This window comes from Cajanus cajan, chromosome 1 (assembly GCF_000230855.2).
Source record: "Cajanus cajan strain Asha chromosome 1, NIPB_CcT2T_4, whole genome shotgun sequence".
Taxonomy (NCBI): Eukaryota; Viridiplantae; Streptophyta; class Magnoliopsida; order Fabales; family Fabaceae; genus Cajanus; species Cajanus cajan.
In genome coordinates this window covers 7,704,300-7,728,665 of record NC_138517.1, presented here as the reverse complement: position 1 = coordinate 7,728,665, position 24,366 = coordinate 7,704,300, and the positions used below count along the sequence as shown (strand labels likewise).

The following is a 24,366-nucleotide window of genomic DNA, read 5'->3' as shown; positions in this document are numbered from 1 at the left end:
ATTTGATATGAAAATATTATGATATAATTAGATAAGATTTTAAGTTAATATTTTATTAATGGTTGATAATTAGAAAATAAAACAAGGATAAATATATTTTTTGAGTTTTATATGTTTGGTTTAAGATAACTTACAAAATAACTTAGTAAAGTTATTCCGCTCAATAACTCATGGTATATATGTGTTGAATTTCATCGATCCAATTAATTGTTAAATTAAAAGTTATTAAATTTTACTAATAATTAATAAAAAAATATTAATTAGCTTTAGAATAAATTATTTGCTAATTAACAATATAATTGAAACATTAATTATTTTAGATTATTTAACTAAAATCTTATTGAAAATTTACTATATGATCTTAATATTTTTGTATAACTAATATCTGGTTTTAAATTTGATATGAAAATATTACGATATAATTATATAAGATTTTAAGTTATTATTTTATTAATAGTTGATAATTAGAAAATAAAATAAAGATAAATATATTTTTTGAATTTTATATGTTTGATTTAAGGTAAATAAATATATTAAATTAATTAATAATCTATTTAAAATGTTAAAATTTAATTTATAAGTATGTAATAAATAAATATTTATAATTTAATAAATTATATTATCATTATAAATTTAAATAATTTAAATTATAATTTTAAATAGAAATAAGTAAAAAAAATAATATAAAAGATGAAAAGATAAAAAAAGGTATAAAAGGTATGGTGGGAACACGTAGAAGAAAAGATGAAAGATAAAAAAAAATAAATAACTAAATAAAAGGTAATATAGTGGTCAAACGCGCATGCAGAAGACAAGATAAAATTGAAAAAAAACATCATAAATTGTGATGAACAAACGAGGAAACTTCTGGGTTGATAGAGGTGATATACTTTTTTTCTTTATTTAATTAAAAAAAGAAGACTTCTAAAATCAACTCTCATTTGATCGTTGAATGGTCTCATACTCTGATTAATTAGAGCTTCTACCCTCAATCTCAGTTTCATTGGAATCATACTCTTTTGGCATCTACTATGGCAGAACATGCATCAGCCTCTTCTACTTCTATGTCGAGATACACTTATGATGTGTTTCTTAGTTTTCGAGGTGAAGACACTCGTTATGGTTTCACTGGTAATCTATATAGTGCTTTGAGTCGAAGGGGAATCTTTACCTTCTTTGATGATGATGCTCTACGTAAAGGTGAAGAGATCAACCCTTCTCTTCGCAAAGCAATACAAGAGTCCAGGATCTCAATCATTATTTTCTCCAAAAACTATGCCTCCTCAACATTTTGTTTGGATGAGCTAGTCCATATCCTAGAGTGTTACACCAAACAGAACATGTGGGTTTTGCCAGTGTTTTATGATGTTGATCCATCACACGTGCGACATCAAAAAGGGAGTTTCGGAGAAGCCTTTGCACAGCACGAACGTGGAAGATTCAAAGACGATATTCAGCAGCTGCAAAAATGGAGGATGGCTTTGCATCAAGCCGCTGATTTGTCTGGTTCGCATTTCAAAATTGGGTAACACCACTTTTTATTTCTGATCTACTGTGTCCGGCCAGTTTAATTTGCTACTGGGAAACCAGTTTTGGACACTTTTTATTTTTTATTTTTATCTCTTTTCTTATTATATCATATATTATGTTTATATTTTTTCTTTTTTATTTCTCTCTTAATAGGTTTTTTTTATTAACCTTGAGATAATTAATAACCAATAACCAAAGATAAAAAGATTACAATTGCAGAAACTTCACACCCCCTTGGTCAACCAAGAGGTCTCTCAATAAGTGTCTAACAACATTTGATGTTTCTTATTATTTAAAAAAAAAACATTTGATGTGCTAAAAAGTATTTTTCTTTATTATTTAAGAAAAGTTCAGTGATTTGAATGGTTTAGGTTAATTTGAATAAGAAATAAAAGTTAAAATATATAGGAAAATTATAATTATTGTTTAATGATAATGAAATTATGTATTTTCAAACCTAATATTAAAGTGTAATATTAAATGTTTAGTAATAAAGAATATATAATATCAAATAAATTTATTTTAATGAAACTAATTTATATTAAATATTCTTATTATATGTCATAATATTACATACCTTTCATATGTCAAAAAAAAAAAGACTAAATTATATACAATTAAATACCTCCTTAAAGTTTCATGATATTGCATTTACAATTCCTACTTTTTTTATCCATACATTAATTCTTTAGGATACTGTTGGTACAAAGATTGTTTTTGTTTGTCTTTTCCAGAATTTAAAATTAGAAAAATTAGTTTTTCATGTTTGGTTAGTTAATTATAAAATAATATCTCTACAAAACATTATTTTCTGTGAATGTTTCTTATTTATGTTTTTCATGAAATTATTCCTATCTAATAGATGAGAATCTAACATTTTCAAGTTAAATAAAAAGTTTTATTCAAATAAAAATATCATTTATCTTTATTTACTTATTTAATGTAATAAAAATAATTGATTCCTAATGAGTAACATAATAAATATCCATAAAAACTTTTATGACCAACCAAATTCATTTTAATAATTTCTAAAAATCATGATTTTCGAGATTTATAATTTTTACGAATTATGGTTCTCGAACATGAAAAAAAATTTCTTCTACTAAACATCCCCTTAATTGTTTGATAAATACCTCACTAAATACTTCGCTGACACTCACTAAGACATTACATTAACAACTCTTAATTATTTAAAAAATATTGTATTAGAATCCCATATTAGGGAGGTTGATGTAAATTTTGAAAAAGGAAATTATGTGCAATTTCTCGAAACCTTGAGGAGTATCAATCTTATTTACTCAAAAGCATATGACACTAAATTTGTTTCTAATTATGACGTGGAAACAAACTATAAATTGGGTGCATTAATTTAATTTCACTTGTATTAATGACAGAGGAGAATATGAGTTTGAGATCATTAAAAAGATCACAGAAGAGATCTCCAATAAACTTAATCGACATCTCTTGCATATTGCCTGTTATCCTGTTGGATTGCAAGCTCGGGTGCAACGTATACAAGAACTTATGAATGCTCAGTTTGATAACAAAGTGATCATGCTTGGGATTCATGGAATGGGTGGAATAGGAAAATCAACGCTTGCCCGTGCTATATATAATTTGAGAGCAAATCAATTTGAAAGTTCTTGCTTTCTTGCTAATGTTAGAGAAAAGTCAATTAAGCATGGTCTAGTGCATATTCAAGAGACAATACTTTCTGAATTAGTTGAGTGAAGAGATATCAAGTTGGGAGATGTACATCGAGGAATTCCAACACTACAAAAAAGACTCTGTCGAAAGAAAGTCCTTCTTGTTCTTGATGATATTGACAAAAAAGAACAATTACAAGCAACTGCTGGAGGACTGAATTGGTTTGGCCCTGGTATTATCATCATTATAACAACAAGGGATAAACGTTTGTTAGATACTCATGAAATCAAAAACTTATACGAGGTTGAAAAATAGAATGATATTCAATCTCTTGAATTGTTTAGTTGGAATGCTTTTAAAAACAACAAAGGCGACCCAAATAAAATGGAACTCATAAAGCGTGCATTATATTGTGCCGGTGGCCTTCCTTTGGCTTTGGAAATAATAGGCTCAAACTTTGTGGATAAAACATTAGATGAAGAATGGGATTCTGTGTTAAAAACATACGAGAGATTTCCAAATAGAGATATTCAGGAAATTCTTAGAGTTAGCTATGATAGTTTGGATACTAATGAGAGAGAAATATTTCTTGACATAGCTTGCTTCTTTAGTGGATACACTCTAAGAAAAATCTAGAGGCAAGAGGCTTTCAACCAAAATTTGGTATTAGAGTGCTTCAAGAAAAATCTCTGATAAATATTGATTTATTTTCTGGAAATTGTGACGATCAAATTGTGATAATGCATGACTTGGTTCGATCTATGGGAAAAGAAATGGTTAGAGAACAATCAAATTTGCCAGAGAAAAGAAATAGGTTGTGGTTTTTTTGAGGACATTGTTCGTGCTTTGGACAAAAACACGGTATGTAAGAATCATATATCCATGCATTTCCATTTCTTTTACTACTCATCACTATTAGTTGAATTTGTACAATATTTCATGATTTTTAACCCTTGTTAATAGGAACCAGTACAATGATTATAACAAATAAATTCTAACTTTGTTATTCCATTTGGCTTAACAGGAAAATGAAATTGAAGTCATGATGTTAGACATGCCAAAATATCTAAAAGTTCAATGGAATCAAACGGTGTATAGAAAAATGAAAAATCTACAAATGATGCTCGTAAAAAGTAGTGTTGCCTCTCTTAGAATGCCTAAGGATCTCCCAAACAGTTTGAGGGTGCTGGAATGGTGGGGATACCCTGGAGCTTCTTTACCATCTAATTTTCATTTGAAGAATCTTGTCATACTCAACTTGTCATACAGTTGCTTTCGATGGGACAAACCACTTGAGGCATGTCTAATTATTTATAAGTGATGAAACATTTATAGTTTTTTTGTTATACACTCTAACTTGACACTTGAAGATATTAATGAAGACTTACTATTTTGCAGAATTCGAAGATGTTGAGACAGTTGGTTCTTAAAGGTTGTAAGAACATAAGACGAGTTCCAGACATGTCTGGTTTGCCCAATTTGACAGAATTATGTCTTGCTGAATGCACAAATTTGATTAAAATTCATGATTCAGTAGGGTTTTTACATAATCTTCAATTGTTTTGTAGTAATCTCTTGAACATCTTTGCATTAAGGATTGCAGTAATCCCACGTCGCATAAAGTTGACATCTCTTGAACATCTTTGCATTAAGGATTGCAGTAATCTTGTTATGTTGCCCGAAATATTGGCACCAATGCAGAAACTAAAATATGTTGACTTGGAAGGAACTTCCATAAAAAATCTGCCACGTTCAATTCAGAATCTTAAAGGCCTTCAAATCTTATCCATGAATAGATGCAAAATGCTTGAAGTTAATGGGCGTTCCAATGTCGTTCAAATGCTGCCAAAATTATTTCCCTATTTGAAAGAATTATTGTTAAATGAATCAAGTTTGACAATAATTCCTGCATGCATTGAAGAGTGTCACTCCTTGGATACTCTAAGTCTGTATAACTGCAAGAAGCTTCGAGAAATAAGAGGCCTTCCGCCAAACATGGCTAGACTAGGGGCAGAAAACAGTCTTGTGGAAGTAGATTCATCAACTTTAAACATGTTAGTCAGACGGGTTAGTCTCTCTTCTATAATTGTCTCCACAATTACTTGCTTGAAAAATGCAAACAACGTATCTCAAACTAACACTCTCTCCTGTTGGTAAATTTGCGCGCTTGTTTCTCATTGACTAATTCTCATCCCCAAATTAGTAATATGGACATGAATTTCAATTAACAAAAGAGGGTGTGTAATAGTGTGTTGCTAGAGCACTAGTACTCTTCTTAGTTATGTTGTTTTCCAAACTCACAAAATGGCATGTTTGACAGGCAATTAATTCTTCTGGAATAAATACATATGTTTTGCCAGGTCATCGGGTCCCATAATGGTTTGATCACTCTACCTACGGAAACTCTCTATGTTTCTGGTTTCGTAATAAATTGCCATCTTTCACTGTGTGCGGTGTTTTAGGAGTTTGTGAGAATACCGAGCTTCGTTTTATTTTGGAATTAATTTATTTAGTTAGAATCAATGATGTTGACACGTGTGTTGCTTCATTGAATGGTGTGAGACATTTAGCCTGGGGGAAAGTTGAGAAAGACCTTTTAATAATGATCAATCTTGAAAGTTGTTTTCACCATCCAATGGATAACCACAGTAGAAGAACAATTAACACAAATGAGTGGATTTATGGGAATATTTCGTTTGTGACAACACCGATGGAAAATGATGCTAAATGAAATGATATTTGGTCTATCAGATCAAGCAACTAATGATTTTGCTGGAATATTTCATAGTTCTACTGTAAGTAGAGGAGTTCGGGTTGAATCTAACAAACATGATTGTGCATTTCAAACATCTTTTCCAGGCATCTCAGATGATGATCTTCGTGAAACTGCATATGAGATCCTCTTGGCTTGTGTCAGAGCCACAGGGTATGCTGTCAATATATGTTTGCTTCAGGGGATGTCTTTTCCTTGTTTATGCGTATTCTGTTCTTTATGTTAAAACTTTGATCTGTTTCTTGTTTATCAAGAGTCTGATTGTCCCATCAAAAGAAAAAAAGAAAGTCTTAGTAAAAGAAATTGTCATTCTTATTGATTGAAGAAGGGATATAAAAACGAAGTATATATACAAGTTATTGAGCTTATCTGATACTAACAAACTTGGCTGTATGAGCTGGAGATCCTAACAGACTAATTCAAATTCAAAAATAGAATATGCCTAACTAATAATCTCAACTATTTGCTAAATTAGTCCCGCGTATATACAATATGGAATATACTCTAATACCTCCCCTCAAGTTGGGCTATGGATGTCATACATGCCTAACTTGGACAGTGCATTCTGAAAAGGATGAGCATGTAGAGATTTGGTGAAGGTGTCTGCAACTTGAGAGGCGGAGGAGATGGGCAAGAGATGAATAAGACCTGACTGAATTCGAGCTCGAATAACATGACAGTCAACTTCGATATGTTTTGTTCTTTCATGAAAAGTAGGATTGTGAGCCAAGTAAATTGCAGATTGATTGTCACAGTAAGTAGAAATAGGAAGAGGGAACGAAATTTTGAGATCAGTCATCAGATATTGTAGCCATTGTAATTCACACGATAATTGAGCCAAGGCACGATATTCTGCTTCAGACGAACTTCTAGAAATAGTACCTTGTTTCTTTGATTTCCACGAGATCAAGGAATCTCCTAGGAATATACAATAACCAGTCACGGAGCGTCTGGTGTCTGTCGCCACCGGCCCAAACGGGCCTCGGCGGTCGCGAAGACGGTCGAGCTCGCTTTTATTTTAGTTTTGAAAATGTATTGGATTATTAGAACGACTTGTTCTCAAACTGAGACCTTGTCGATCTTATCCAATTTATTTATTAAAAGTCTCACCAATCCATATTAATCCCAAGCGGGACCCTCCATGGATTAGAGGTTTTCGCAAAAGGAGGGTTCGTGGAGTCGCCACCAATGTTTTACTCAAAACATTGGAAAAAGGGATAAGGCAATTGATTTTATAAATCAACTTTGGCCATTACAACCAGAGTTGGGTAAGGGAGTCGGTTACGCGTGGGGAAGGTGTTAGCACCCCACAGCGCCCCTTTCGGGTTCCCTATGACAGATTATTTCTAAAATAATAGCGTAAAATTACTAAATTACCCCTATTTATTCTACGCAATTATAAATTAACTATCTACATGATGACAGTTTAAATATGCACACAGAAAGCAGTAAAAGGAAGGATTTAAGAAGAAACCTTTGAAGCGTGCTTTTATATATTTCGTAAAACTGGGAAGCTTTTTGGCGTTCCCTCGCTCTACAAGCCCGCTCGCTCCCTCCTATAAAATTTTGACTATGGAAATCCGGAGGATTTCCCTTCGACTAGGTTCGAATCTCCAAGCTAAGTGCTCGGAATTCCAGAACTTTGTCGGATCAACTCTCCGAGTGATTTCTAGGGCAGAACACTGCTCAAAAACCCCAGAATACTCAAGGAGGGAGTCAAAACTGAGTGTGAAAGTGTGGAATGACGTCCAATTGACGTCATATTTATAGGGAATAGGCGCAATACGGCCTACAGAAGCAATACGGCCGTATTGAAATTTTTGAACTTCAATACGGCCGTATTGAGTTCAATACGGCCGTATTGAAATTCAGAAATTTCAATACGGCCGTATTAAGTTCAATACGGCTGTATTGAAGCTTCAATACGGCCGTATTGATTTCAGTACGGCCGTATTGAAGTTTCAGAAACTTCAATACGCCGTATTGAGTTCACTGCGGCCGTATTGAAGCTTCAATACGGCCGTATTAAGTTCAGTACGGCCGTATTGGGCTTCATTCCCTCCACTTCCTTATTTTGAGCTATTCTAAGACCTCTAGACCTACAGAGAACCCTCCTAGGGCCTTCCAGGAGTCCTTCTGGCTGATCTTCCTTCAGTCTTCGAGAGTCTTCAAGCTTTATTTCCGACCCGGACAATTTTAGGGGTCTACAGCTGCCCCCCCTTTACTTAGTCAAACGGTCTTTTTAGTGCATCGATTGACAAGTAAAGGAGTTGACCCAATTGTCCGGGTAATAAGCCAACCTTCTGACTTGTAGTGTCTTCCGGTGGAAAATTGTCGAGTAGCCTCTCCAGGTTTTGCTTTGCTTGCTGCCCAAGCTGGAAGCTGTGAATACCGCCTCTCCAGGCTTAGCTTCACTCTTTGTTCGAGCCGGAAGCTAAGTACCCTTGTGACAACGGTAGCAGTGTGAGTTTCGCCTCTCCAGGCTTAGTCTCGCTCTTTGTTCGAGCCGGAAACTAAGCACCTTTGTGACGACGGTGAGCAGTGTGAGTTTCGCCTCTCCAGGCTTAGTCTCGCTCTTTGTTCGAGCCGGAAACTAAGCACCTTTGTGACGACGGTGAGCAGTGTGAGTTTCGCCTCTCCAGGCTTTGCTTTGCTTGCTGCCCAAGCTGGAAGCTGTGAGTACCGCCTCTCCAGGCTTAGCTTCACTCTTTGTTCGAGCCGGAAGCTAAGTACCTTTGTGACGACGGTAAGCAGTGAGTGCCTCCTTTCCAGAGATAGCTTCGCTCATTGCTCGAGCCGGAAGCTGTGTACCTCCGTGTTTGTGACGACGGGGTAGTGTGAATATCTCCTTTTCAGGGATTTTTGATGATTTTGTCTCCACAGTCCACGATGCTGCTTCGACGGTTGTTTTTTGATTTTGTGCCACTGAGGGCTGGATAACGCAGGGATCCATCTAGGGGATGTGCAGTCATTCACAGGTTCCTGTGCCCCAACTTGCATTGCATTGTTGGTACCCTTGGGGAATTTCTGACTCCTTGGGGTATAGACACAGATGCTCTTTCTCTCTGAGTTGAGCGATGCCTTATGTTTGGCTGACGTCCTTTTGACGTTGGTGGAGTATCCCGGTTATCCTTATTCGGGTAACTCTTTTTAATTTTTGGATTTTGTTGCCTCTGTGTAGGCTGTTATCCGCCAGGGGATTTTGTCATTGGTTGTGATTGGCCTCTTCTGTTAGGCAGATCATCTTGATATTCAATGATAGGCTGAGAGCCGGATTCCGCTTGGGGAATGATTATTGATCTTTTTATGATTTTTCCTTTTGAAGGAGTGCCTCTTATGTAGGCGACTGAGGAATTGGAGTTCAGTGTTCGGCTGAGTGCCAAATTCCGCTTGGGGAATAGTTATTGATGTTTTTTTTGATTTTTCTCCTTTTGCAGGGATGCCTCTGAGTAGGCGAATTATCTTGATGTTTGATGATTGGCTGAATGCCGAATTCCGCTTGGGAAATATTTATTGATATTTTTTGATTTTTTCTCCTTTTGCAGGGATGCCTCTGAGTAGGCGATTGGGGAATGAGGGATCTTATGTATCCCAGAGTATTATTTAGGAAGCCTCTGCAGGCTTAGCCTCACTCAGCGCTTTGAGTCGGAGAGCTATCTTCCACTAGGGAAGTGTTAAGTCCTTTGACTTGTATATACTGTTTGGATGATCGCACTTCCATTGGGGATTGCGTCGATTTTGCTTTGATAGCTCTTGCTGGGGATTCGTTCCATGAGCTTGAGTTGAGGTTTTCTCTGGGGAGTATTATTTCTGCGAGCCTCTCCAGGCTCATTTACTCTGTACAGTTGGGGGATGAGGAGTATTTTGGTAAGCCTCTCCAGGCTCAGTTATTCTGTACAAACTGTTTGTTGGATTTTCTGTATCCTTGCCTTTTTTATTTTCGGCTTTTTCTGTATTTTGCCTTTTCTTCTGATTTGGCTTTTTCTGTATTTTGCCTTTTTTATGTTTTTGGCTTTTGCTGTACAGAAATTAAAAGTGCTAAAGAAATTAAATTCAGTTATTATGAGAGAGTATTATTTCGGCAAGCCTCTCCAGGCTCAGTTATTCTGAGAGTATTCTTTCGGCAAGCCTCTCCAAGCTCAATTATTCTAAGAGTATATTTTTTTCGGCAAGCCTCTCCAGGCTCAGTTATTCTGAGAGTATTCTTTCGGCAAGCCTCTCCAGGCTCAGTTATTCTGAGAGTATTCTTTCGGCAAGCCTCTCCAGGCTCAGTTATTCTGAGAGTATTCTTTCGGCAAGCCTCTCCAGGCTCAGTTATTCTGTATGATGCTGTTGATTTTCTGAATCTTTGCATTTTGCTTGCTGCTGTCATACACAAGCAATTTTCTATTTTTCTATTTTATGCGGTTGCCTCATGATAAGGTCTTTGAATGTACAACTAATGTGTGTGTGATGCACAAATGCAATACAATTTTTTTATTTTTGTTCATTTATTTAGAAAAGTGAGTGGCTCTCCCTATCCTCTTCTTCTTGGAGGACTTTCTGTCATTGACGCGAGGGAGTATTTTTGTGAGCCTTTATGCAGGAGATTATGGATTTTACAGGAACCCTTCCAATTTTCTTTTATTGACCGATTATTAATGGAATTTCGTACAATTTATGAAAAACCAATTCAGAGGCATAATCACATGGTCAAGAAAGAAAAGAAACAAATGGATATTTTATTGATATTCACAAGTGTTTTTTACAGAAAGGTTTACAAAGGGAATTTCTGAAGAATGGCTGGCCGAGGTGGGCTATACATTTTTGGCTTAAACAATTATATCTGTGATTGCTGCTCTTCCCGTTTCCCTAGTTGTTTCGGGTGAGATGCCTGAGCCAGGAGTGTAGATACTGCAAGACGCTTGCTTCTAGAAGATTATCACTTGAACCGCCTTTCAGTTTTCGGTTCAAGTGATCGTTGCTTGCTTTACTTTTTGCATCTTATTCTTTTGCCCCTAATTTTTGCCTAGGACATGTCCTAGCGGGGATAATTTTGCCTTTGTTTTGCCTAGTACCCTTGTACTGGCGGGCTTTTTGTTTTGCCCTAACTTTTGCCTAGGATGCCCTTTTTGGGTTTTCATCCTAACGGGCTGATGCAAGCAACGTCTTCAAGCATAATACTTCTTTACCACGTCAGCGTTGACTGGGTATCGAAGTTCTTCTCCGTCCATGTCTGTGAGAATCAATGCTCCTCCGGAGAAGGCTCGCTTCACCACGTATGGTCCTTCGTAATTTGGGGCCCACTTTCCGATTTTGTCCTTTTGAGCTGGTAGCAATTTCTTCATCACCAGCTCTCCCTCATGGTAGATTCGAGGATGGACTTTCTTGTCAAAAGCCTTTTTGATCTTCCTTTGGTAGGCTTGACCATGGCATATGGCGTTCAGTCGTTTTTCTTCGATAAGGTTCAATTGGTCGTGTCGACTTTGAACCCATTCTGCCTCGGAAAGTTTTGCTTCCATGATTACTCTCAGAGACGGTATCTCGACTTCAACCGGCAGAACTGCCTCCATTCCATAAACAAGGGAGAATGGAGTAGCTCCTGTGGATGTACGTACTGAAGTCCTATAACCATGGAGAGCGAAGGGTAGCATCTCATGCCAGTCTTTGAATGAGACAACCATCTTTTGTACTATCTTCTTGATATTCTTATTGGCTGCCTTGACCGCCCCATTCATCTTTGGTCGATATGGGGAAGAGTTATGGTGCTGAATTTTGAACTCTTTGCACAGTTCTTCCACCATCTTATTGTTCAAATTGGATCCATTATCAGTGATGATTTTGTCGGGAATACCGTATCTGCATATGATATTCTTTCTGATGAAGGATGTTACCACCTTTCGGGTCACATGAGCATACAATGCCGCTTCTACCCATTTGGTGAAATAGTCAATGGCCACAAGGATGAACCTATGTCCATTGGATGCCTTTGGCTCGATGGGTCCAATAACATCCATGCCCCATATTGCGAACGGCCATGGTGAAGCCAACACATTGAGTGGCGTTGGTGGGACATGAATGTTGTCGGCGTATGCTTGACACTTGTGGCATTTCCGGACGTATTGGTAACAATCCCTTTCAATGGTCGACCAATAATATCCTGCTCTGAGGATTTTCTTAGCCATTGCAGGCCCGGGAATATGAGTACCGAAAACCCCCTCATGTATTTCTTTGATTACATTTTGAGCTTCGACTCGGTCTATGCACCTCAACAAGACCGAGTCATAATTCTTTTTGTAGAGGGTTTCTCCAATCAACAGAAATCCCATGGCCCTTCTTCAGATATGCTTTTTATCATTATCGCTAGCCATATCAGGATATTCCCCTTTTGACAGATATTGTTTGATGTCATGGAACCATGGATGATCGTCAACAGCTTCATCTATCAGTAGGCAGAACGCTTGCTTATCGTGCCGCCGGATATTGATGATGGGCATTTCATGCTCCTTATCCAAGGCGAACATCGATGATAGTGTGGCAAGGGCGTCAGCGAACTGATTTTCCTCCCTTGGGATATATTCAAAGACGACATTTTGAAAGAATTGTATCAGGTCTTTGATATGCTCAACATATGGTATCAGCTTAGGATTTCGGACTTCCCATTCACCTCGCAGTTGGTGGATGACTAAAGCCGAATCTCCGAATACTTTGAGCTTTAGGATACCATTGTTGATTGCTGCTTGGATTCCTAACGCGCAAGCCTCGTATTCGGCCATGTTATTTGTACAGTCGAAGTTGAGTCTTGCCGTTAAGGGGATATGCTTTCCTTGTGGGGAGATTAATACTATTCCAATCCCCTGTCCAAGCATGTTGGAGGCTCCATCGAAATACATGGTCCACGTATCATCCTTAGGATCTTCATGTTGTAAATGCATTATATCCTCATCGGGGAAATCATCCTGAAGGGATTGATAGTCATTGGTCGGCCCGTGCGCTAGGTAATCAGCTAGGGTACTACCCTTGATGGCCTTTTGTGTGACATGTATGATGTCAAATTCTGATAATTGCACTTGCCATCGGGCAATCTTCCCAGTGATTATCGGTTTGTCGAACACGTACTTAATTGGGTCCATTTTGGAAACCAACCAAGTAGTATGCCTAATCATATACTGCCTGAGCCGTTGTGTTGCCCATGCTAACGCACAGCACGTCTTTTCTAGTGGCGTGTAGCGGGTTTCATAATCAAGGAACTTTTTGCTCAGGTAGTAGATGGCTTGTTCTTTCTTCTTTGTTTCATCTTGTTGTCCTAGCACAGCTCCCATGGACTCATCAAGCACCGTTAGATAGAGGATTAATGGTCTTCCCTCGACAGGTGGCACCAACACTGGTGGATTGGCCAAACACTGTTTGATCTTATCGAAAGCTTGTTGACAATTCTCATCCCAAACTTCGGAATGATTCTTGCGCAACAGCTTGAATATTGGTTTGCACGTGTCAGTCAACTGTGCGATGAACCTTGCGACGTAGTTCACCCTGCCGAGGAATCCTCTAATTTCTTTCTCAGTTTTAGGAGGAGGCATTTCCATTATTGCCTTTACTTTATCGGGGTCCACCTCTATGCCTTTTTCACTGACGATAAACCCGAGAAGCTTACCTGACCGAACTCCGAAAGTACACTTAGCCGGGTTTAGCTTAAGCTGATACTTACGAAGCCGATTGAATAATTTTCTCAAATATTGGATGTGGTCCATCTCGTCTTTTGACTTTGCGATCATGTCATCCACGTATACTTCAATTTCTTTGTGGATCATATCGTGGAATAGCGTCACCATCGCTCGTTGGTAGGTGGCACCCGCATTTTTAAGTCCAAAAGGCATTACCCTGTAGCAGAAAGTGCCCCAGGGTGTAATGAAAGAAGTTTTCTCGCGGTCTTCTATATTCATCTTGATTTGATTATACCCCGAGTATCCATCCATAAAGGAATAGAGTGTGTTTGTGGCGGTGTGATCCACAAGTGTATCGATGTGGGGCAAGGGAAAATTGTCCTTTGGACTGGCACGATTCAAATCCCTATAATCAACACACACTCTAACTTTCCCATTCTTTTTGATGACTGGCACAATGTTAGCCAGCCATTCGGGATACTGGGATACAACCAAGAATCCCGCATCCAATTGTTTTTCTACCTCCTCCTTAATCTTTAAGGACCATTCGGGCTTGATTCGTCGAAGCTTTTGCTTAATGGGTCGAAACCCCTCTTTTAAGGGCAACTTGTGTTCGACAATGTTGGAGTCCAAACCGGGCATATCATGGTACGACCATGCAAATACGTCCTTGTATTCCCTCAATAATTGAATCAATTGTGTTTTTATTCCATCACTGATACGGGTCCCAATGTTGACCTCTTTCAATTCTTGATCCTGCCCCAAATTCATGGTCTCCAATTCTTCTTGATTCGGTTGGAGTAGACGAGCTTCTTGATCTAGCAGTCTTTGCAGATCCGGAGAGATGGTCTCCTCATCACTGTCCAACTCAACCCATTCACCTTCGGCTTTCGGATCCCGGTCAGAGCGAGCAATCACAGACATAATTATTTATTGGTTCTGTTTAGGTTTAGAGTTTATTAATATTAATGAGAGAGAGAGAATAGAACAAAATGAGAGAATAATGTGTGAAAAATGCCTCTTTATTGATATATGTATGTAAAACTGTACAAAACCCTTTATTTACATGAAAAGGTCCTCATGATCTCGGGTACTGATCACGAGTCCCTAAAAGAAAAAATGTGGAGGGGCCCTATCATGGCTTGCCCTTCTCTCTACTCCTGCTGCGGTAGAGGATTCTTGCTCACGTCGGGCGCCGTCGAATCGAAAGTGACCCACCCAGCATCGATAAGGTCTTGGACCTTATACTTGAGAGCTCTGCAGTTCTCCGTTGAATGTCCCGGTGCCCCCGAATGGTATAGACATTTGTCTTGTGGATTGTACCAATCGGGGTAAGGTGGATTCACTTTCTTTGGTGGAATGTAAGCTATAAGACGCGCCTCTACTAGCTTCGGCAGGAGATCGCTATAAGTGGTCGGAAGTTTATCAAACTTCTTCACAGAGTTGTTTTGCGATTTGCCTGACTTCGAAGCGGAAGAAGATGGAGAAATGGTTATAGCGTTGACTCCTCCTTCTTTCTTCTTCCCGAAGGCCTTCTTAGCTTCATATGGTTGGGAAGGCTTAGCCAGCTTCCCACTTTTAAGTCCTTGTTCCACCCTTTCTCCAATGGTGATGATGTCCGAGAAGAGTGTCGTTGTGTTCCCTATCATTTTATCGTAATAGGGACCAGTCAACGAGTTGATGAATAAGGACACCGTCTCCTTATCCGACAGCGAGGGCTCTATCTGTGCCGCCAACTCCCTCCAACGTTGGGCGTACGCCTTGAAGGATTCATCGTTCTTTTTGCTCAAGGCTTGAAGATCAGACCTATCGGGTGTTAGGTCGATGTTGTATTTATAGCGCTTGAGAAAGGCGTCGGCCAACTGCCTCCATGTATGTACTAGATTTCCATCTAGCTGCATATACCAGTTGAGTGCAGTTTCAGCTAAGCTCTCTTGAAAGCAGTGGATCAAGAGCTTTTCATTTGTGGCATATGCAGCCATCTTGCGACAGTACATGGTGAGATGACTTTTGGGGCAAGTCGATCCCACATACTTTGGGAAATCCGGCACTTTAAATTTAGGAGGGAATTGAATGTTCCTCACTAAGCACATGTCGGCGGCATCTTTGATGTCAAAATCATGCCCCTCCATAGCCCTTAGCCGATCCTCGAGGGCGTGGAATTGTTCCTTTGATACTTCGGGCTCTTTAATCATAATTCCAGCCCCAAGGTGTACAGCGTGTGGAGGATCTTTTTCATGCTCTTCCTCCTCTCCCTCATGATGGGACCCATGATCACTGTGATGAGATTCATGGATGTTGTGATGACGCATGAGTTCCATCATTTGCGCCATTTGGTCTTTAAGTTGTGAAAGCTCGGTTGTGAGCTTTTTGTTTTGCTCCTCCAATGCTTCCATTTTCTTGATCTTCTTTGCGCGTGTGAGGACAGAGAGATGACCAGCCACTTTCTAAAAATGAATATTTAATCTAATTAATTTATGGAATGAATACGCTCTTGACATGAGCTTGATAACCCTCCATTTTTAAGGCGCTGCCTTTTTAAAACAGAGTGTTACCACCCTCCTTGACTTATGATCTCTCCTCAACGGAGAATCTCGATAATTATGGGTCACTTTTACTCATGTCAAGAGGTATTGGTGAACCTAAAATGCATGGTTTATGAGGATGCATGATATCTTTATTGGTAATGATGCACATGCTCCTCATTTTTATTATATTTTTACACATGGTCTTTCCTCTCATGTCATGGTTTTTTCATGCATGGGGATTATTCTTTAGACCTTATCACGAGGTTATTTATTAATGCACAAACAATGTCACATAACGAATGCACAAACAATTCACTCATCCACGAACAGTCACGAGCGAATCACGAGGTAGGGGGTCTCCTGCAGAAAAGTGCATATTCAAGGAGGATCTAACTGTTCTCACTTGGTCAAAGGCCCCCAAGGTGCCCCCATTATAGGGACCCAATTCCTCTCATCGTAGGTCGATGGAAAGCTCCAACGCACCGTCGGACTCAAGTTCATGGTTATCACCTTGAGTGATGTTTTCCGACAACGGTCTACGGGCACCTATAGACCCATTCGACAACCGGCCGTACTAACATCCACTCCCTATGGTTAATCACTCATGCCCCCGGGTATAGAGGGAACTGTTGTGTGCAAAGGTTTGTGTACAGTTTGTATTTCAAACAATTGCGGAATTTAAACATACAACAGTTATTTAAAGCCACAAAATAAATCATATTATCATACAATCAAGGGGTAATGAAGTAATTTTTAACTATTATTTGTTAAAAACAATCTGTCACTAAATGGGACTGACTCTCGAAGCTTCCCCAGTGGAGTCGCCATCTGTCGCCACCGGCCCAAACGGGCCTCGGCGGTCGCGAAGACGGTCGAGCTCGCTTTTATTTTAGTTTTGAAAATGTATTGGATTATTAGAACGACTTGTTCTCAAACTGAGACCTTGTCGATCTTATCCAATTTATTTATTAAAAGTCTCACCAATCCATATTAATCCCAAGCGGGACCCTCCATGGATTAGTGGTTTTCGTAAAAGGAGGGTTCGTGGAGTCGCCAGCAATGTTTTACTCAAAACATTGGAAAAAGGGATAAGGCAATTGATTTTATAAATCAACTTTGGCCATTACAACCAGAGTTGGGTAAGGGAGTCGGTTACGCGTGGGGAAGGTGTTAGCACCCCACAACGCCCCTTTCGGGTTCCCTATGACAGATTATTTCTAAAATAACAGTGTAAAATTACTAAATTACCCCTATTTATTCTACGCAATTATAAATTAACTATCTACATGATGACAGTTTAAATATGCACACAGAAAGCAGTAAAAGGAAGGATTTAAGAAGAAACCTTTGAAGCGTGCTTTTATATATTTCGTAAAACTGGGAAGCTTTTTGGCGTTCCCTCGCTCTACAAGCCCGCTCGCTCCCTCCTATAAAATTTTGACTATGGAAATCCGGAGGATTTCCCTTCGACTAGGTTCGAATCTCCAAGCTAAGTGCTCGGAATTCCAGAACTTTGTCGGATCAACTCTCCGAGTGATTTCTAGGGCAGAACACTGCTCAAAAACCCCAGAATACTCAAGGAGGGAGTCAAAACTGAGTGTGAAAGTGTGGAATGACGTCCAATTGACGTCATATTTATAGGGAATAGGCGCAATACGGCCTACAGAAGCAATACGGCCGTATTGAAATTTTTGAACTTCAATACGGCCGTATTGAGTTCAATACGGCCGTATTGAAATTCAGAAATTTCAATACGGCCGTATTAAGTTCAATACGGCTGTATTGAAGCTTCAATACGGCCGTATTGATTTCAGTACGGCCGTATTGAAGTTTCAGAAACTTCAATACGCCGTATTGAGTTCACTGCGGCCGTATTGAAGCTTCAATACGGCCGTATTAAGTTCAGTACGGCCGTATTGGGCTTCATTCCCTCCACTTCCTTATTTTGAGCTATTCTAAGACCTCTAGACCTACAGAGAACCCTCCTAGGGCCTTCCAGGAGTCCTTCTGGCTGATCTTCCTTCAGTCTTCGAGAGTCTTCAAGCTTTATTTCCGACCCGGACAATTTTAGGGGTCTACAGTGTCAAGACAACATGCCCAATCAGAATCAGCAAAGGCAGAAGGTTTAAGAGAATTGGAAGAAGGGAAGAACAAGCCCTTGCAGGACAACCTTTTAAGTATCGTAGGATTCGAATGGCAGCCTTATAGTGTAAATCAAGTGGATTAGAGACATATTGACTGACCTGTTGGACTGCATAGGAGATGTCTGGTCTAGTAGTTGTGAGATAGATCAATTTACCAATGATTCTTCTGAATTCTACAGGATCAGTATATGCAATCCCTTTGTCAGCCTGTAATTTTGTAGAAGGATCCATAGGAGTGGCAGCAGGTTTAGCTCCTAATAGACCAGCATCTGATAAGATATCCAAAACATATTTTCTCTGGTTTAGAACAATCCCTTTGGCTGATTTAGAAACTTCTAAGCCGAGAAAGTATCTCAGATCACTTAAATCCTTAATGCTGAATTGATCATCTAGGTACTTCTTCACATGATTAATTTCTGCTAAATCAGTACCTGTAAGCAAAATATCATCCACATATACTAGTAGAGCAGTAAATGAAGATCCTGTATTTTTAACAAATAATGAATGGTCTGCCATTGATTGAGTGTAGCCTAGGGAGAGAAGAGCAGTAGTGAGTTTAGAATGCCATTGTCTACTGGCTTGTTTCAAGCCATACAAGGATCTCTGGAATTTACACACTTGATTAGGAGAATCAGCAGTGAGTCCAGGAGGTAGTTTCATATATACTTCCTCATCTAAATCACCATGAAGGAATGCATTATTCACATCTAACTGTTGTAAGTGCCAACCCTTGGCTGCTGCAAGAGCTAACAAAACTCTGAATGTGGTGATTTTGGCAACTGGAGAGAAGGTTTCAAAGTAATCAATGCCTTCCAATTGGGTGAAGCCTTTAGCAACCAAACGAGCCTTGTACCTCTCTATGCTGCCATCTAGTTTATGCTTAATCTTATAAACCCACTTGCAACCAATAGGATGTTTTCCAGGAGGAAGTTCAACCAAAATCCAAGTGTTTGTCTTTTCTAGAGCAGTAATTTCAGCTTTCATAGCATTATTCCAACAAGGAAATTGTGAAGCCTCATAATAAGATTTGGGTTCAGTTTGGGCATTAATGTTAGAACAGAAAGTTTTATAGGATGAAGAACAATGGTCATAAGAAAGTGATTTAGACAAAGGATGAGGAGTGGTGTATTTACCTGGAGGAGATTGGTTAGCATTGTAGCCACAGTGAAAGTCTTTATATTTAGTTGGCCATTTCTTGATTCTGTCTGATTGCCTTAATGGAGGAGGAGGTGGATTCTGTGGAGGTGAATCTGGTGCATTCTGTGGGGGAGAGTTTGGTGAAGAACTGTGTGTAGGTGAATGAGGTTGAGGAGTGTTTGGAATAGGATCAATTATAGGAGCAGGATTTTGCAGATTGGCTGTCGGTGAAGGAAAAAGTATGTAATTATCAAAGGTCAAGGGAAATGGTGTAGTGGCCTGAGGTTGAAATTGATCCTGAGATTTATGGAAAGGAAAGATTGACTCAAAGAAGGTGACATTTCTGGACATGAAGATTTTTCTGGTTTTCAGGTCATAAAGTATGTATCCCTTTGTAGTGTCTTTGAAACCAAGAAAGGCACACTTAATGGCCCTTGGACTAAACTTTGTTCGATTGGCTTGTAGTGATGTAGCAAAAGCCAAGCAGCCGAAAACTCTTAAATGAGAGATTGAAAGAGGTTTATTATAAAGTTTGACAAAGGGTGAAGTATTATTCAAGGTTGGAGTTGGAATTCTGTTAATGATATGGATTGCATGAGTCACTGCATAACACCAAAGAGACTGTGAAAGATTGGCTTGGAACACTAAAGCTCTAGCTACATTAAGGATGTGTTGATGCTTCCTCTCAACAACACCATTTTGTTCTGGTGTTTCTATACATGTGGTTTGATGCACAATTCCTTTTTCTTCAAAAAATGAGTTCATTAGAAATTCTGGACCATTGTCAGTCCTTATGATTTTTACTTTGGTTTGGAATTGTGTATCAACATATGTGATAAAGTTTCTTATATGATTTCTAGTTTCACTCTTAGCTTTCATTAAAATTAACCAAGTGAACCTAGAAAAATCATCCACAATAGTGAGGAAGTATCTGTAACCATGAATGGAAATGACAGAACAAGGTCCCCATATATCAATGTGAAGAAGTTCAAAAATTGTAGAAGAGCAAGAGTCACTATTATTGAATGGCAATCTCTTCTGCCTTGAAAACTGACATACATCACATGGTGAGGGTGTTGAATCAGGAATAAAATCAAATAACCTACACAAGGATTTATTTCTAGAATGGGAAATATGGCCTAGCCTATTATGCCACAGTACTGAATTATCAATTGGATTATTGGTCTGAGAAATTAAATTGCAATAAACAGAATCAATCAAGTCATGGTGCTTCATAATATAAAGACCCTTCTGCAGTTTAGCTGAACCAATCATCCTCTTGGTCAAAGCCTGTTCAATCAAACAAATGTTAGAAGTAAAGGTAACAGAATATGTGTTGGATTTTGTTAACTTGCTAACAGATATGAGATTGACTTTAAACTTAGGTATGTAAAGCACATTGTGCAAAATGAGCTTTTTAGAAAGTAAAACTGTTCCTGCAGTGTTAGCAACAGTTGTGGAACCATCAGGTAAATGAACGAGAATAGGTTTAATCTTATGATATGTGGTAAACATGTTTAAATTGAAGGTGATGTGATCAGTGGCTCCAGTATCAACTATCCAAAAAACAGTTGACATACCTGGTTCTTCAATGGTTTGTGTGTGCAAGGCTGCAGAAGTATGGGTGAGATTGGTGGAATGGTGGTTTGAAGGAGTTTCTTCTGAAGTTTGACAATTAGATTGCTGTAATAATGCTATTAAGTTGTTATACTGCTCTTGAGATAAGGCATTGACTGGATTTTGAATTGACTTCCTTTCTGAAATACTCTCTACTGTTCCTCCTTCTGTGTTTATTGATTCCGCCAGGTTTGTTGATGAATTTTTGAACTTGTAACCAGGTGGAAATCCATGCTTAAAGTAACATGAGTCCACTGTGTGATTATTCTTTCCACAAAAGGTGCATAATCTGGCAGGTTTTTGACGTTGATGACTTCTTCCAAAATTACCATGTCTGTAAGTCTTATCATTGTTGTTGTTGTTCCTGTGATTGAAATTCCTGTTTTCATTGCCTGCATTATGTTTCTTAACATCCGAATAAGCAACAACAGTGGAGTTCCCAGGATTTGAATCAATATCAACTTGTCTCTCTTGCTGAACAAGTAATGAGAATACTTTGTTGATGGATGGCAAAGGATCCATAAGCATTATCTGAGATTTGACATGAGCGTATTGCTCATTCAATCCCTTCAGAAATCTTATAACATAATCTTGATCTCTATAGGTTTTAAATTTCCGAATTGCTCCACAATTACAAGGAGTGGAACAAGTACAATGAGGAACTCCTCTGAAATTTTCTAATTCATCCCATAGAGATTTAAGATGAGTATAATATTCTGAAACAGTAAGAGTACCTTGTTGGACTTTGTAAATCTCCTCTTGTAAATCATAAATTCTGAAAATATCTCCTTGTGAAAATCGATCCCTGAGATCATTCCAAGCATCTGAAGCTCGATCAATCCAGAGAATGGATTGAAGAATTGAATCTGAAATTGATCTGTGAATCCATGCTAGTACCATGTTGTTACTTCTTTCCCAAGCTCCATATGTTGAATCTGTTGGCGCAGGGGGAATTATGGATCCATCGACAAGTTTCAGTTTGTTTTTGGACATGAGAGCCAGTCTCATAGCTCTTGCCCAAGCATGGTAATTAGGTCCCGTTAAGGGAGAGGAGACCAATGACTGAGAAGGATTTTCATTTCCATGGAGATGGAAAGGATTCATTGGATTTGTGAGGAAATCCTCATATGAGTTCTGGTGTGCCATTTTGAAAATAGAAATTGTGTGCGGAAAATAGAAATGAAAAAAATACGAAATTCTCTTATGGCTACCATAACTCAAATGATGAGCTCTGATACCATCTTAGTAAAAGAAATTGTCATTCTTATTGATTGAAGAAGGGATATAAAAACGAAGTATATATACAAGTTATTGAGCTTATCTGATACTAACAAACTTGGCTGTATGAGCTGGAGATCCTAACAGACTAATTCAAATTCAAAAATAGAATATGCCTAACTAATAATCTCAACTATTTGCTAAATTAGTCCCGCGTATATACAATATGGAATATACTCTAATAGAAAGAAAAAAAATCCAGCTTGATTAGGAAGCTTGGGCGTAGTAAAAGTAGAAGTGTTATTAAATCTAACAGTAATTAGTTTTCTAATTTTTATTCTTAACTTTTCAAAAGTTGAACTTATAGCTTGCTTATTTCACTTCCTATGTTATCTCTCCAGGGAGACTTCGCCTCATCAAGAGTGGAGAGAGCATTGATCAAACTTCCTTGGATGAATTGCGTAAGTTCCTTTAACTATGATTGCAAATAATGACATATTTTAGCAGTGGTTTGTTTCCACTTTCCACACGTTTCGAAGTTAATTGTGGGGCATAGCCTTACTTAAGATCGAAGTTTGTTCATGAACTAGTATTATGCCTGACAATAATAAATATGTTCTGGCAGGAGAAGGGTTGTTTTAGAAGGAATCTGACCATCCAAAGGAAGCATCTTTTTCTGTAAGAATCTTAGACTTGATGCGAAACAACATTTATAATGAACACTATGATGAATACTTTGGTTGTTTGATTTTATTTTTCATATGTATTCTTCAGTATTCTGAATTGCAGCATCCCATGATTATTTTCTTTTGTGGGAGAGGTGGAGAAGAATATATTATTTGTGCCGCTTACTAGTTCTGTAATTTGGATATGAATATTACTAGTCCACTAAAACTTTGATGTGGGGGTATGCACTAGTTTAGCACGAGTACTGATAATGGTTTCCAAGATTAACTTGCACAAATGGGAGGGTAGCTAGCTATTTAAGAAATAAAACTAGAAAAGCGCAACTGTAGGTGATAATCACTGACCATTCATCTGAACACGACACCTGTAGGATCGGAGTACTTTGTCCTTATAACTAAATTAGGGAAGCATATCAATTGTTAAAGTCAATTGAGTAGTAAAAATTGGAGCCATAGATATATACATAATTTCTGTTGTTAAAACTTCTACCAATTAAAAATATGGAATAATGGATACATTAAATTGATTTTGAGGAGAAAAGAAAGTTGTTTAATCTATTTTTTTTCCTTATTTCATTGACCAATTGATTTCTTTTTATTAATTATAAGTGGTAAAAATCAATCATTGCTTTGGTTGTTCAGTTTTTATTTTAGTATATTTTATACCTGCATCCTGGTTTTTTTAGAAATGCCGCATATCTGTGAAAAAGATTTTAATTTTTGCTTGTTGCATGTTTGAAGGTGGGAAATCACTTTCTAATTGCTTTTCTAGTTCCCAAAGTTTCTGGTTTGGATTGCAAATGCGCTCCCCTCCACACAACCTCCTCATTTTATATATGCTATTTTTTAAATTAATTTACTTATCTAGTTTTCATTTTTAATAATAATAATTTTGTGGCCGTTTTAAACTTGTCAGAAACTTTTAAGAATTAAAATGAATTTTGTGGCGGTTTTAAAGCGCCAGAAAATGACAACAAAGTCAAATAGAACTACAATTTTGTGGCGGTTATAAACCGCTAGAAAATGTCAAATATGTCAAACGAAAATGCATTTTATGGCGGTTTGAAACCGCCACAAAGCGATTGAATTTTCTGGCGCTCAAAACTAGCGTTTACATAATATCCGCCGCAAACAATTTTTGGCGACCGTAGATCCGGCGGTTATTAATGACGCCGGTAATGCAATTTGTGGCGGTTTTTAACCGCCAGAAACGAGCAAAATAACCCCCACAAATCACACATTTTTTTGTAGTGTGTGTTTAGGTTTTAAGAGAACTGAGATTCTGGAAGTCTCAATAGATGAAGCAGCCATCTCATGTCAGAACAAGTAAGTGGTGATGGCTGAAGCTTGTGAGGGTAACAAAAAAAATGATGCTAACATGCAAGATAGTCATCATATGGCAGCAAGAGAATTAGATCAACTAGCAGAAGCATATGCTAATCC

General features: G+C 38.1%; 1 protein-coding gene and 1 pseudogene across 6 annotated transcripts; both read left to right on the top strand.

Annotated features, from left to right (window-relative positions):
- The first annotated feature begins 867 nt into the window (after positions 1 to 867).
- Positions 868 to 3,492, top strand: LOC145957575 (TMV resistance protein N-like; annotated as a pseudogene). Its single transcript, XR_014433613.1, has 2 exons — positions 868 to 1,525; positions 2,925 to 3,492. The product of XR_014433613.1 is annotated as a TMV resistance protein N-like (transcript).
- Positions 3,493 to 3,899: 407 nt separating this feature from the next.
- LOC114915427 (disease resistance protein Roq1) lies at positions 3,900 to 23,453 on the top strand. 5 transcript variants are annotated; one of them, XR_014433612.1, is made up of 5 exons: positions 3,900 to 4,038; positions 4,202 to 4,474; positions 4,576 to 5,244; positions 9,496 to 9,817; positions 9,977 to 11,122. XR_014433612.1 is itself a non-coding variant. In XM_083073967.1 (5 exons), the coding sequence occupies exons 1-5, from the start codon at positions 3,922 to 3,924 to the stop codon at positions 22,917 to 22,919; spliced, it is 1,176 nt and encodes a 391-aa protein (XP_082930093.1). In that variant the 5' UTR covers positions 3,900 to 3,921; the 3' UTR covers positions 22,920 to 23,453. The 5 variants fall into 5 exon arrangements, 4 of the variants coding, with proteins under 4 accessions (XP_082930093.1, XP_082930094.1, XP_029126007.1 ...); XM_083073967.1 differs by lacking the exons at positions 9,496 to 9,817; positions 9,977 to 11,122 and adding exons at positions 22,639 to 22,698; positions 22,863 to 23,453; XM_083073968.1 differs by having other exon boundaries at positions 9,496 to 11,124.
- Positions 23,454 to 24,366: the final 913 nt, after the last annotated feature.

Coding starts and splice junctions, on each gene's coding strand:
- LOC114915427 (XM_083073964.1), top strand. CDS start 3,922: ATGACTTGGTTCGATCTATGGGAAAAGAAATGGTTAGAGAACAATCAA. Junction 4,475..4,575: donor GATGGGACAAACCACTTGAG/GCATGTCTAATT, acceptor ACTATTTTGCAG/AATTCGAAGATGTTGAGACA. Junction 5,245..6,036: donor TAAACATGTTAGTCAGACGG/GTTAGTCTCTCT, acceptor CATCTTTTCCAG/GCATCTCAGATGATGATCTT.